Source organism: Ischnura elegans, chromosome 8, assembly GCF_921293095.1.
Source record: "Ischnura elegans chromosome 8, ioIscEleg1.1, whole genome shotgun sequence".
Lineage (NCBI taxonomy): Eukaryota > Metazoa > Arthropoda > Insecta > Odonata > Coenagrionidae > Ischnura > Ischnura elegans.
Window position 1 is genome coordinate 98055637 of NC_060253.1, and position 15900 is coordinate 98071536.

The 15900-nt window shown below is 39.0% G+C and overlaps 1 protein-coding gene across 1 annotated transcript in view; it reads left to right on the forward strand.

Moving 5' to 3' along the window:
- Positions 1-7343, forward strand: part of LOC124164465 (zygotic gap protein knirps-like) — a 28041-nt gene extending 20698 nt beyond the window's left edge. The window contains exons 2-3 of the mRNA XM_046541792.1: positions 4125-4202; positions 6102-7343. Coding sequence (XP_046397748.1) covers positions 4125-4202; positions 6102-7343 — 1320 coding nt within the window. The remainder of the gene's footprint in view (positions 1-4124; positions 4203-6101) is intronic.
- Positions 7344-15900: the final 8557 nt, after the last annotated feature.

Here is a 15900-nt window from a genome sequence, read left to right on the forward strand (position 1 = left end):
GACGGCTAAGTATGAATGCCGGGAAAACCCCGTGTGACGTCGTTCTGGTTCCCGCTGCCGCAAGTGAAGTGACCTTGGGGTGAGGCTTTGAGCGCTGATACGACGAAGGTTGCTAGCAGGTAGCAGAGTACCCTGCTAGCTGGTTGCGCTTGGCTTAAATCAGGATTATTAATACCTTATCAAACGAAGGAAACTTTCCGAACTTAGGTATTTTTAATGTGTGATTATTAAGAGATGTTTCCCTGAGCTCAGTGCCGCATGCATGCATTGGTAATCTCAAACGATGTATAACTCCCGTCTACTCGTATAGAAACTAGGTCCCTGTGACGTCACGTGGAGTGGCATCGCATGGGCGCCAATCTGGCCTTTTTCAAATGAGGATAAAAATGGACTATTGCCATTCGTCTAAACCGGTATTTATAAAACGAAATAATTTGTATATTATGAATACACTAATGGTGGGTAACGAATCGCAATCAATGCCTTTCGTTTTCTTTGATGAAGGAAACTACCCTATTAAGTATTACTTGGACATTGCGGCCAAATTAATACGTTTATACTTCTTCCTATTTTAAAAGATTTATTTTCATAAGATACATAAATCATGTGATCAAGAGTACAGGAATAAACGTTATTATGAAAAGTTTAACGGATAGGAGTTTTGAGTGTATTTTAGACCATTAGCGATAAATATAGATTTTGCTTGCTAATTTATGTCCCTTTCTTAAAATAGTATTTTTAGTAGGGATAATATGCTTGGTAATTTTTGTTTATTTGAAATATGACTGTACAAATAGTTTTTTAAATTGTATCGTTTTAATATGCCTTTGTCTTGTCTATGGCTCAAATTTCCTTCGTAAATACGTAGGGTTCCTAAGTAATCAATATTTTAGGAACTCTTTTTGTACTTGTTAATTCAGCAGCCGATTATTCATTATAGATCTTATTTTTTGGAATTCTATTTGTCCCCATATTGTCCGTCGAGATTTCTTTAAAAGGGTAGCTATGGTTTCAATTTTTTTCAAATAAACTATTTTGATAACGATTTTCGAGTTTAAAAGTATTTTAGCGAAGTTGAGCTGATGATGAGCGGGAACAGTAAAGACTGTAACTTGCTTGATGCTGAATTTTGTTGCCAAGTTGTTGTATGAATCCCCATTTATTTTCTCATTTATGAAAACCCCCTTACCGTATGCTTTTACTGAAAGGAAATCAAATTCCTGTGGATTAAGGAACGATTATGCGGGAAAATTTTCAAAGAACCACAATGAAACTCTTCCTCTTTGATTTCGTCACGAACACACGCATTGTATGGAATTGCAGATTTCTTACCGTAAACGAGCAAAAAAATTCACGATATTCGTCGAATAAATTTCCATTTCACTCATTTCTACCTTCTTCGGAGATTTATATCCTGAACTGTCGAAGAGATATGTATATTCGGAGACCTTGTCAGTGATGAAAAGCGGATTCATTTGCCACCTTCTTCGAAGCGGATTGTCAACATGTGACTGCGGAGTCACTTACTGAGCACCTGAGGGAAGAACAATATACAAGTGATCTTTCTTAAGTAAGTGACTAGAAGGATTTCTACCGAGTGGCGTTCGAATAATGGTACAATGTATTCAGGATCCGTGTTTACTACCGAGGAGTGAGAAACGGACCTTCATCTCTTACTCCTCGCTTTTGCTCCCGTGATTGCTTTTCTTATTCAACTTTAATGCTCGGAAATTGGAAATACATGCATTAATTCTCTTACCAGAAAATAATTTGCCATTTTTATCAATTGTAATGCGGATTTTGTATTTTATTTTCTTCACGATTACAAGAATTTTTTAGGGGATGTATCGCCTCCAATACTCTACGACAAATACGCTAGTTTTTAAGTGACAGGGTAGTGTTTTATGACTTCAAAATTTTAGTGGTAGAATTTGTGTACTACAAGATTGATGGATGCAAGTAAACGCTCAATCGCTCTGCATATGACGGATTCACGCGATTTTCATGAAGAGAAGTATTCATTTCTACGTTATACATGTATTATGTATGGAAATATTGGCTTACATAAGTGGAACGATTGAAAATTGAGCATATGAATGATTCATATGAAAGATGTGCATGTTAAGGTATTGCCGTCATCAAAAATTTTATTGCTTATTATAGGAAATACTTGTGCATCCAGGAAAAGAGTCACTGCTTCTCTGTTGCGTAACATGAATGAATGCAACTCTTGAATGAAAACGCGATATTCCAATGATTATGTAATGCAGTCAAGAATGCTAAAAGATACATTTGTATTTTTTCCTATTCGATAAGGAAATAACTGGGAAGTCTTTATTTTAATTATGGAACAATATTTTTGAAATAACCATATTGAAAAATCGATTCATCTGCATTCATCGATTGCATTGATTAAGTCTAATTGATTTTAGACGATTGAGAGTGTAAATGTATTATATTTCAATGTTTTTATGTGCTGAAACTCATGATTATCTTTTAGTGACCTGGGCTGATGTACTTTTGGGTCTCAAGCAAGGGGTCTCCTGGAAAAAAACCAAAACTATTTCATTAAATGGATTTAAAGCAATGACAGTTTCTAACAATGGCTAAACTAGACGCTCGTGTAAGAATAAGTACAAGTCCAGGTTTGTCTGGGAGTGGACAACTCTTCAAAGCTATGAGAGCTTTTTGACAGAATACAAAGGTATTCCAATTTCACGGATTCCACTCAAACTTTTTAGCCAGTACCTTGAATACCATGACTTATGTATCATATGCTAGTTTGCATTCAATTTCCAATATCAATTTCCCTACGAAACTATTAGGAAAGGAGTATTAACATCTGAGATGCCTTTGTTTTAATTTATATCACCAAATATATATCGTTTCGGAATAGAAAAATTTGATGATAGAAGAGAGGTGCTCATATCAGCACTTGTGTTATTTTCCATTACCCTTAGATTTCAGAAGCTAAGGAATCTATACAAGAAGAAGGCCTCAGCTGGTTCGCAATTTCCTTCTTTGCTTTCATTTAAGTACAGAATATTTGAAAATATTCACAGAGTTGATGAGTATGATTCAATATTCCTCTAAAACTGCAATGATTTTTTTATAACGAATAGTGTGAGGTGACAATAAAATACATGCATTACCATATTACCAAACTTCTACTGGAAGAAATAATCACGAGATAAAAATTTGCATATTGAAACTTGTATTTTGATGTACCAATGACAACTTGATAATAAGATTTCACAAAAGAATCAGATAGTCTCGATTTGATGGTGGATATTTTGTGGAATTTCAAGAGGGTAGGAGTTCGAAACACTGTCTTCTCATTTCGTAAACAAATTCATTTGACTTTAGTCTCATCAAATTATTATGTTCATTTTGAATCTAGGTAAAGGGTGGAGAAAAATTTTGTAGTGAAATTTTAACCCTGGATAGCTGATATCAGGAGGAACCAAAATTATTAATGATGCTTCTGTCGAAAGCGCACCATTTTTGCCAGATGCTCTAGACAATTCGTGACTTCGAATGATTCGCCTGCCGGAGATAGCGATGAAGCCAAGGCATCCGACAACAGAGTGAACTCCCAGCCAATCGGAGTGCTTGGCTTCAAGTTTCTTTTGCTTAAAAATGGTGCATTTTCGGCCTAAACATCAATAGTAATTTTGGTTTTTATTGGCATCAGCTATCCATTTCTTGACATCATTTTTCTCCTACCCGTTAATTTTCTTGTTTTATATCTTTCTTTCGCCAAGCGAATGCAGGTAGCCTGTTCCTCTTCCTGCATGAAAATATTTACACAGACAGCCGTTTTTTTCTCGATCTACTTTTTAACGCAAAAAAATTCGTTTCATCCATAGAGAATACACTAATTAAATTGGATTCCACCCTCTCATCTTCTTCAGATGTTTAGCAAAGGCTGTCAATTTTTATATTTCCTATTTTGAGGAAAGAATCTTCATTGTAGTTTTTGCCATTACCTTATGTCTTATAAAAAGGAATGCCATTAGAGGCCGAAAAAATAATTGTCCATTTTATATTTTTACTTTTTTTTAAATAAGAATAGAGTGTTTGGAGCTATTGACTATAATTAGTTCAATTGTTTTTTCTCACAGATGAACCAGCTCTGCCGAGTATGTGGCGAGCCTGCAGCTGGGTTCCACTTCGGAGCGTTCACTTGCGAAGGTTGTAAGGTATGTACCGATTCATGTAACCTTTGATAATTTTAATGAAACACACTATATACATAGTATGGAAAGTTGCCAGGCTGTTTCATGAATATGCTATATGACTTTCTCCAGATAAGCCTGAAAACATTTTCTACAAAACAACCACTCTTTACATTTATTTCGTTTAAGTTTAGTTATATATCTAAAACCTGTAGCATATAATCTTAGTTTGAAGTACTGCAACACGTATTTCTAAGGTTACAACGTAACCGAAATAGTTTTGAATTTTTTTCTCGGGATTGACATTTAGAATATGTTTGAAATGAGTGCAAGTTTGTGACTAAAGAACACTCATTGAAATAAAGATGGCTAGTTAAATCTTTAATACCCGTACAGATATTCTGGCCTTGTATGTGATATTTTACGATAAGAAAAAGTACTGAAATTCAGGGAAATATTCAGCATTGCTATTGAATGCTTGGTAATCTACTGTTTTGAATTTGGTATAACTTTGGAGCTATTAGAATGCGACTTTTGTGTTGGCCTCATGATAGTATTATTAATTACACTCTTAAGGATTAAATAAATAGAAAATTGTCTAATTTTAGACATCTATTTTAATAAATAAATAAATAAATGCTCGGATTGCCTCTATCAAACTAATATAATCCATATTTTTTTGCCATAAAGGTATTAGGATTGGAAAACGTTACTACTCAAATTGTCTTAGGTGTATGCCATTGATAGTATTCACCTATCTATATCATTTCATCATGTCAATTATTGTTATCGAAATTATTTCTCACTCCATCCATTCGATTGTTTATTACTGAGTAATTAATGTATTGATACTATTGATCGTTAGATTCAGTGCCGTAATCACAGTTGAAAACTTTTGAAATGTATTTTCCTCAACCATTGTTCGGTACTGGACAAAAAGATGTGAATTTTATTTTACTCGAGCATCGTTCGGTACTGGAGAAAAAGAATCGACTTGAAAATTTAATGCAAACGTAATGGAGGTGATTATGTCCGATCAACCATTAATCCATACTTCAAACTTTGTATAACGGCATCCCTTAGACATTACCGTGAAGTGGAAAAAAATACTGTACCTGCATATAATAACGGTATCGTAAACCTAAGCGGCTTCTTGTTTTACACAGCCGGGAGTGAAAATCAGGACTATCTACTTACTACTAGGGGTTGACTTTGCAATGATGTTAACTATCGGTAGTATAAAATGAAGTGGGGAAGCTAATAATAATTACATTATCTTATTCTTATTGGCTAATAATTGACAGTAGATTGAGGTCTAAATCAGTACCGTTACGACTATCCTCGTGAAAGAAATTTGCATAAGACTAACTACGGATGTATATCGTCAACTTTGGATTTCAGTGAATCCACCTCTTTAAAGAATATTTGCATTACTTCTAAAATTTATGAAGCGTTTCCATAAATCCATGGTAATTTCGCTTTATATAATCTTATTCCCTGCTTTAAATATCTACTCACAGGTTCGGAAAGAATAATTTACACATCAAAACTTTGCTATGCCATGATTATGATAACATTTTCGGCAAAGTACTATGCTTCTCATTGCCTTTGAAGGTACACAGATCGAATTATCTGCCCCATATCGCGTCTGTGATTTCATGATCTGGTATTTTTTAAATACTTATTTTCTCGCGGCGTGAGCCAGATCAAAATTTTGAATATATTTTAATGATACTTACTCAGTTGATATAATTTACCTTTAAGATTATGCCCAAAATATTTTTTGAAAATTCGTGCGGATGAGAAGACCGACAAGATATCATTTTACTTGGTGAAAATAGAAGAACTTCAGTTTCTCCGATTTGTGTTAAGGTGTTTAAATCCGTTGTTCTTATATTCTAATGACGATTCATCCTCCCCCAGTCATTCTTCGGCCGAACGTACAACAACTTGGGTTCCATTTCGGAGTGCAAGAATGGAGGTGGCTGTATCATCAACAAGAAGAACCGAACCTCCTGCAAGGCGTGCAGACTCCGCAAGTGCCTCGTGGTGGGCATGTCCAAGAGCGGCTCGCGCTACGGCAGGAGGTCCAACTGGTTCAAGATCCACTGCCTCCTGCAGGAGCAACAGCAGCAGCAACAGCACCACGCCCACCACCACGGACACCACAACAGGCCCCCAATCTCTTTCCCCAATTCCTCCGAATCGGACGACCCCAGCTCGGAGGAGCTCAAGAAGACCCCCGGGCACCCTGACGGGGTCTCGCGGGGCATAGATCCCCCGCCCACCCGGGAGGGCGGCCCGCCGTCGGACGGGGGCCCCAACCCGTACCACCTCCCCCCGGTCGGGGCCCATCACCACCACCATCACCACCCCATGTCCTCCTCGCGGCAGAGGGCGCTGGGTTTCCCTCCTGGTGACCCCACCAAGCCCCCCGACGGGCACCACCATCATCCCAGGGGGGGCGGGCCCTCTTGCGACCCTCCCGCCCACGTCCACCACAAGGCCCTCCTGGACCGCATGCCCTGCATGGACCCTTACTGGGCCGCGGCCTTCGGGAAAGACCCTCCCGGAGGACACCAGCACCCAGCCGGGCCACCCTTCCACGCCCAGCTGTTCCCGATGGGTGCTATGTTCCCGCACCCCGCTGCCCCGCCTCACCCGCCGCACCCCCCCGCCCCGCTCCCCCCCTTCCTCCCCGGCGCGCACGCCGCGGCCGCCTCCAAGGGCTTCTTCCTCTTCCCCTACGTGGCGGCCGCGGCGGCGGCGGCTGCTGCGGCCGCTGCTGCCGCCGCCAACGAGCGCGAGCGGCCGCCCGAGGGAGGAGACGGGAGCCCGTCGAGCGCCTCGGCGAGCGAGTGCTCGGGTTCGCCCGGGGCGGCGGGCGCGAGGCGGTCCTCCTCTCCCGGCTGGGCGGAGGAGCAGGACGGACCCATGGACCTCTCGATGAAGTGCGCGGTGGGGGCCAAGGGGGAAGGGGGGAAGGAGGGGGAGGGGAACGGGGAGGCAGGTGAGAGTGGGGGCGAGGAGTCGGATGGCAAGGGACCCTCGGGATCCAACGGGTGCGGCGAAAAGGGCGAGGGTGCGGGCGAAGACGAGGGAGATGCCGAAGGCGAGGGAGTCAAGCAAACGACGACCCCTCTCGACCTCACCACTAAGACGTGATCGCGTGTGTCTCTGTGACCCTTTGGTCGTTTTTTTGTTTTGTGCCGCATTCATCGGCAAATGGTGCTCAAATCATTCCAAGTGACGCTCATCAATGGCGCTCAGTTGCATGCAACAGTTCAATCAATGGCACTCAGTTACATAGCAGTGGTGAATATTTTGAAGGGGGGGCCAGGAGGACTGGCTTCCAATGATAAGGCCGCATGGTTGCGGTGATTGGCGCTTGGATACCTAAAATACATGATTAAGCCCGCAAAGCATGCTTCACCTCGCATACATCTTGCCCCTCCAACGTTTTAATCCCCATTCGCCACTGAATGCTACCCAGGGTGTGTATTGTTCCCCGAGGTTGTGCTCAAAGTCTTCCCTTCGTTGCTCACATGAAGATGGTACCTTGTGGCTAGCCTTGTGATTCACAACCATCGGCTGCGGTGATATGGTAATGCAATGGCGTCGAGTTCTCTTGGTTTCTCAGGATCCGATCGCTGACTTCGATGATGCCTCCTTTCACTTGGCCGGCGACGGCAGATGCCCCCGCGGATATCACATCACGTCCGTGTCGCGCTAATCTGATCTCTGCAAAGCTTGAAATGCATCAAAATCTGCAATGAATACTGGCCTCCTGTGAGTGGCATTGTAGAGTTGAGCTCCTTTTCTGCCGTAGAATGTTTAGTTTACACCAATCATATTTTTTTAAATTTTCCATGCTTAAATCGCTCATATCCCATTTTGTTTATCGGCCTTAAATTTGAGTCCAACTCATGGATGAAACTTGCTTCCGATAACTTAGAATCAATCGCTTGGGTACTGGTACGTAGATAATATTTCAAAATTTTCCCGTACGCTATTTGATCGAAGTTTATAGCAATATTCAGGAGTTTCAGCTAATTCACTCACTGGCATTAGTCACAATTATGGTATATGAATATTCCTCTGTTACGAAAACAATAATGCTGTTAGGTACTATTTTATGAATTTTTGAGTATTTAAATTCAGGAAAATCCAATGATTGTAATATTTTCGTAAAATATGTGTTCTTCTGTGAGGGCTATCACTTTTTTATGGAAATCTGTGGTCCACAAATTGCTGACATTTTGGAATTTATATGGTTAAATTTAAATGAATCATGGCTACGATAAGGTGTTTTTTAGGTGCGAACATTAAATTATTTATCACTTTTCGTTAGATTATGTTTGGTTATGCTTAAAAGAGAAAGTTTCAAAGGAGATTAGGTTTAATTTAGAATACTTTTCATCATATGTGGGGCTATGTTTTCTTTAGGACTTGTGGCGACATCAATACTATTTTATGAGGCCAGTTTTCTCATTAATGCCATCACCCTAACCGTGGGCTAAAAAATGGTCAACAATCAAAAACCATCGACCTCGTATCAGTGGTTGACGTTTTAGTTATCAGACTATAAAGATTTCATTTAAAAGGCTGTCATAGTCAAATACTGAGGAGCAACCGGGAACATACAATACGTCAGTTGTCGCCTCCACTCTTCGCCGTGAGATAATGGAGCCTTTGACTCTAATAAGTATTCGAAGTAAGGCTAAAGGGAATGTAAAGAGTTCTAAATGTTATGGGCTTATACGGATATAGAAAAAACCTATTATGAGGCTTCACTGCTACTTTCGACGAATGTAAGATTGTGGCGTATGTCGTGTATTTATTTCAAAGTAATCAGAATGAGTCATGTGTACGCTGAGAAAGTATTTTTACTAATTTATTTATTGCTTCTTAATCATTGACGTTCGTCATATTTTTGTGTATATTATATTTGTAATAATGCTAAGTGTTGAAATAAATTTTGTCAGAAACTTGTTTGTCCTTCCCTTGAAATTTTTTTTGCGAGGTTATGGAATCGAGTTATTTTCCCGTTAAGATTTATGAGAAGTCGATATGAATGTGGACGACCTTATTTCAACATCGGAAAATCGTTCATCATTAGTTTATCTTCTTTCTCGGGGACAAACAGGTATCAATGACTCATGGCTGGTCCTTGGTCGATTTCATATTGTCATGCTTCCCTCTTGGCTGTCTAAAATTCAAGGCAAAAATGAAAAATAAACATTGAATATCAAGGAAACATCAGCTGGAGAAAAAGAAACAAATCATCTTGAAAGATGGGAAGACTGTCTATTCAATTATTTTTAATTATTTCAAATTATCACTTTCAAGTCACAAAAGGCATTATGCTTGTACTTAATACCTTTTCGGTATGCCTAAGTTATTATTCATCCTTTTTTAGAGGTCATTTCAGTCGTTGTTTTGTATGAACAAGGTAGCGACTCATTCCTTTGTGACCAGTGTGACACCTAAAAACATTCTATGCATCACCTATGGGTCAAGGCTATCGAGATTGAAGTAAACACCTCTCATCTTGGGCAGTGCTACGGTTACCCTCTCTTTTCTTATTTCAGTGCCACAACTTTTAATTTCAGTGGGACTGGAAATTTAACGAGCTTAAAAAGGATGAAAATTTCGAGATATCGAGGACAAATGGTCGCCTTAGTGTACGTGAAGGAGACGGACAGAACTTCCTCCTTGAGGAAAGTGCTGCCAGTGATGATCTCACGACTCGTGTCGACGCCTGCGGCGGCCGCACCGATGTTTGCCGCCACTTGTGCGGTTCTGGCGGTCGGGCAAACAGAGAGGGAAGTGATCGACATGCATTATGATGTGGAGTTAACCTTCCAGCAACGTTGACCGAAATCCATGTTGTTTTACAACAATTAGGGACTGCTGAGGATTTGAGATGAGTCATCAAGACGACGTCTGCCTGTCCGTTATTTCAAGCGTATCTCTCGACGTCACATAATTAGGTTAATTTTTTTCAATGGGAAATCAACTCAAAGAAATAAATCGCTCGTCATTCAATTTTATTTTTTATTTCACGTTAAATAAAATGGTACGCATACAGCAAGACTGCTAATTTGAAGTGCACTGATAAAAATAAAAGTTAAAAAAAAATAGCCAATTAAAATTTCAAATCAAACATTACTAGATACTATTTGAGGGCAAAAAACGCCTTGAAAATATGAATTTGCTTTGGCCGTGAGTTTTGATTATGGAGCTTTTTAAAAAACTATATCTTAAAATGTGCTGTTCAAGTGAGTTTTGCCAATTTATAGGCATAAAGAAGCGATAGGTAAATACAATCCAAGTTCATTGTGCATTTCAATAATTAACGAGGACAGTTTGGCGTATGTTTTTTTTATTTCTTCCAATGTGGACATTTTCACCAAGACAAGTCTCCATGTACGACGATGGAGACAACTCACTTTCTTTTACTTGATATGCTTCTGTTAACGATGGTCTTCAAAGTGCTGGCGGGAATGAAAAAAAATCATCTTCCATTGTCTTATAAAGTAATCGACGTTGTGTGTGAGGAGAAGAAACTGATAGGGGAGAATCGGATGGTATAATTTAGGGTGCGGATGGGATGAGTGCTTACCGGCGAGGGATGCTGAAAACCGCGCCAGTGGGAAGGTGTTTGGATCAGGGAGGAAGGGCGTTTAGACAGGGTGAATAACTAAGACCATTTGCGCATGAAGGAAGGGCTCGGAGGGAATTCTTGAGTGCTAATCGGCGTTAGACTTACATGTTTGGGGTCGTTTGTGGCTTGACTGCACCGCCAGAAGGCGAGAGCCTCAGAAAAATGTACTACCGGTTCAAACAAATCCGCTAAATAACTCCCGTATACTAATGCCCACTAGTTCCTGATATTCTCTCCTCATAGTCCCCTTCAGTGCTTTTACATTCCATTTCCTGACCTTCCTAACTTTCATAAGTGTTTTGAATTTTACATTGCATTTCATGAGAACTTGACTGTGGTCTGAATCCACATCCGCTGCAGGGAAGCTGCGCGAGTTTTTCACACTATCCGTAAACCATATTCATAAACCAAACTCACTAATTGAAATTTAGCCGTTCTTTTGGCCTTATGTGGAACTTGGGAGGTAAATTTAGGGCGGGGATGATTATTGGACGGGGTAATCTGAGCTAAGGTCAATGCGAACCAACGTTTACCATTGGATAACATGTGATGAGACTTCTGTGATTTGCTTGAAAACTATTTGTCAAGCATTTTGTGGGAAGATTTTCGGATGAGAAAGAATAAGAGAAGTGCTATTTTGCACTCTTCCGGTCACACCCTACATGTGAAGCGAGGATATGGGATCCATCTCAGGAAGACTTAATTCGTGAACTTAATGAAATAGAAAAGAAAGCTTCGCGATTCGCCATAAAATGCAACGGGAATACAAAAAAAAACGTTATACAGATTTTACACTAAATAGGCAGCGAGACTCGGAGGCTGCTCGCTAGCAATTGAGAATAGAATACTTTCAGAGTGACTCCGAGAATATCATATTAGAACACCCCTATATCTCCAAGTCAAACAGAAGCGATTAATTAAGAGATATATTTTGCCGAACGGATAGATATGGAAGTTCATTTTAACCCGAAAAATTAAGGACTTCAAGAAATGCTAGGCGTAATTTCTTATAACAGTAACTTTTACAATCCACTATGGTAAAAAAAACTATTTTCATCATCAGGTGCTATACTTCAAGTGCTTGAAATTGTCATTTGAAATATAGTACCCGATGATGATGCTCCAGCATTGAAATCCGGATTGTGCAAGTTTATTTATTTGAACATGGTGAATTTAAAAATATATATTAGCATAAAGTTGATGCGTAGTTTTCCGCGGCGTTGTCTAGATGATGTCTCCATACTTCTGGGTTTCACCGCGTGGATTTTCTTTGCGACGAATTCCTTTTCTTTTTTTGTCGCAAAGAAAATCCACGCGGTGAAACCCAGGAGCATGGAGACATCATACATTAGCATATATATTGCATTTTAAAAGTTACTATAAATGGAATTCCACAAAGTGAGCACCATTACCATTTCATTTCGGGCGTAATTTCATTGGACCATTTCCTGATTTTTTTGTCAACGATTGGTGTTCTATCACCACCCGCTGCACACCTATTGAAGCGGGGTAGTATGTAGATGTGTACAGCACTTGACTGAGACGAGTGGAAGTAAGATCAGGGGGTTGTCGAGAGCAGGTCTCTCATTGGAACGACCGCTATGTCGGTCGCGGCGAGGAGTGGCGGGCCCGACTCCGCCATTGTCAAACAAGGCATCTCGAGAACCTCTCGGCAGAGCGAGGAATTGGAGAGTAAAGCACATACAAACAAGAGCCGAACCACGCACGAAAGCGACGTCCTGTTTTTTGAAATGGAATACTACCATTCCATCCCGGAACCCTCTTGAAAGGGGTACACTTCGCCATTGGGATTCGTGCGCGAATGCAGACATGAAGAGTTCAACTGGTCGCCAGACCTCAAATATTACTACGGAAAGGCTTTTTTTTTTCACTCGAGCCTTATTCGGTGGACTGTTAGTGAAATTGAAATTAGTATGGCTTCAAGCGAAAATGATTTTGGGAGAGCTGGAATTGGACGAGATTTTTCGAAGAAAATATACCGAATGCAAGTGGAAATTGCAGCCATTAACTAATCGTCGGCTAACAATGAGAATAAATTAAAAGTTCACTCACTAAGGGCCGGTTTAATAATGTCTGAATTCGAACTTGGCGTCAAGCTAAGCGTCGATCAGGTCCCATAGTTCGGATATAATCGATGGTGAAGTCAAATCTGCACTTTAAAGTGGTAGCCAGCTTAACAAGGACTTCCATGGGCCAAAGGCACCAAATGGAAGGAGAAGTAATAACCATTTACCGATCGTTGGAAGAATATAAGAGATAAAAATTTGCTTAATTAATGATTCAAACCGAAGTTTGTTTTAAGTAGGTAAGGATGAAGCTCATCTCTAAGGTACAGGCGTATGATACCATGCATTTCGGAATGGCGACCAGTTCTTTTCCCTTGGCTACTTCGAACTATGAGGATTTTTCTTTCTTGTGTCCGAAGGCTTCATCCGGGTCTTGAACCTAAGACTCTTTGATCAGAAGCCAAGCGCTATACCCCTTGGGCCACCACAACCCCACTCATAAATTAAAAAAATAATATATCAAAGGGATGAAATGAATTGCAGCCAGTAACGAATGGTCAGAACATTTTGGAAATCAGTTTAATTTTATTATTTCCCGGATTTGATCACCAAAACTGTACAACTTCATATATAGAGCTGTTTTCATTTAGCCACAATTAGTTCATTTGCGTATGCTCTTATCATTTGGACGCTAATAATAGTTGCTCTTATTTGATTTAGAATTCTTACGAGCATATAAAATAGTGATGTACTCTTTTCAGTATAATGGGTACTCAGAAATACGCTATTCAGAATTAATGACGATCAATACAGCTAAAACGTTTAATAAAGGTCAACGATATAAAAGTTCAGTTTTTTTATTTCACCCATTATTTAACATCTCATAAAATGAACGCTATGACTTTAATGATTTTAAACGGCATGATTCTAAAGGCATGGAGGTCAAGGGTGCTGATAATAATAATTTTGAGTCGTATATGAAATACTATGATGCACTCTTCCCCAAAAATTTTCAAATAAACCTCTAAGAAAGTTAAACCAGAATATATATTTTCCTTGAGATTTCAGGCTTACATTTGTTAACTGGATGACAAACAATAAATAAATAAATAAATAAATAAATAAACTTTATTGGCTCTAGGAATCCTTTCCTTTGGAGCCTAAATTAATACATAATCATAAACACTCAGGCTGAGAAGGTTAACATAAAAAAAAGAAGAAATCATGAAACACTTAACCAACCAACTCAAACAACCACCTGTATACAGATTTCCAAAGACATGAAACAAAATCAAAAACCATACAAAAAACATACAAACCCAAAAATTGCAAGTTGCAGACGCTTATATAAATTCAGGTATCATAAAAATAAAAAGAAAACAAAGACTTTTTGAAATTATTGAATGTTGAGATATTTTTTAACTCTTGAGGAATCGAATTCCATACATGACATGAATTAATATAAAATAAATTTTGGTACATGGTTGTTTTATGAATAGGTACAATTAATTTATTTTTATTTCTTGTAAATCTTGTTTTTTCATAAAGTTATCTATGTAAGGCTGGAAAATGTAACAAGGAGTTTCAGTTTTTAAAAGTTTATACATAAATAGACCCATTTGAAATTTTCTTCTTTTTTCAATTTTTAACATTTTTAATTCCTTATAATATGGAGTGACATGCTCATAATATCCAATGTTACACACATAACGCAAGATACAATTTTGTATTTGTACAATCTTGTAAACAATCTGAAATTAGAATTATTTTTTTTTCAAAGGATAAGTCGAAGAAAAAATATCAGGTTCCTTACATCGAGTGCTGAGAAGGCATTTCATGAATGAGTGCTTCATCCTTAGGAAGAGAGGCCAAGCACTCTAACTGATCGAGCCTGCATCACATGAGCAGATGCCATCAAGACATTTTCGCCTTTTTTTACAAACTCGAGCAGAGTGGACAGTATCCCCGCACTAGCAATCAACGCAATGATCAGCAAACAGCACTGCAACCACCCATGAAGAAATATTTCGAGTAAGAATGCATATAAGATGCCTTGTCCTTAATTAAATTAAAAATAGATTTATTCCTATATCCATTGACTGAACAGTCATAATTCTGAAAAGTGTAGTATCCGTTTAAAGATTTCGCATAATGAGTCATTGGGCCAATCCGTTGGCATTATGCCGAGTTTATGAAGGATTTTCATGTTTTAAAGGTATAAGAAAAAAGGGAGATATTCCTGAATCATTTGTTACCAATGATTGCTTTCCAGATTCAGCTTGAAAATAATTGTGCAAAAAATGTTCAAAGGAAAATCATTCGTCTTACGTGGGATTCGAACTGAGTTCCTCCGGTATCTGGCCGAGTGCTTCAGCCAGTGCAGCCATCGAGTCATCATTCCCTTTTGAGGAAACTTATGCGTGTGAATTCGTAAAGTTATCTCCGTAAATAGTCCCGGTACAGTCAAATAAAAAATTGAAAACTTTTGTCATGAAGATAATGGAGCGTTAAATTTTCTGCAGCTCTAATTACTTGCAGCTCAAAATTCCTACAGCTTATTACCATCGCATGAATTAGTACGTACCCAGGGCATTAGGTTTATAAGAATAAAATGTTTGTAATCGCAGCAAGCAGATATGCAGTTTAAGGTAATTTATTAATCATATCTAATTTAATTTGACTTTGTTATCAATTGCTCGTAATCTTACTAAGTTCATAACATATAATAAAATTATTATATGCATCCAATTGGTGGCCCAAATTTATTTTTTTTAAGTTATGAAACGTAAGTATGATTAAGATTTGAAGGCCCAAGCGAAAATAAAAGTATGGAAATAAATGTTTACGTATACTTGCCGTGCACAGTAGCCCTATTGCTGTTAGGTAATACCAGCTATTCTATAAGTACCATATATCCCCCTGTCAGAGATGGAGACGGATTGCTAGCGGTGAATGGATGCGTCACTGTTACTTAGGTAAGGGGGAACAAAGGAAGAGCGTAAATAAGGTATTGTGTCATGAGAAGAAA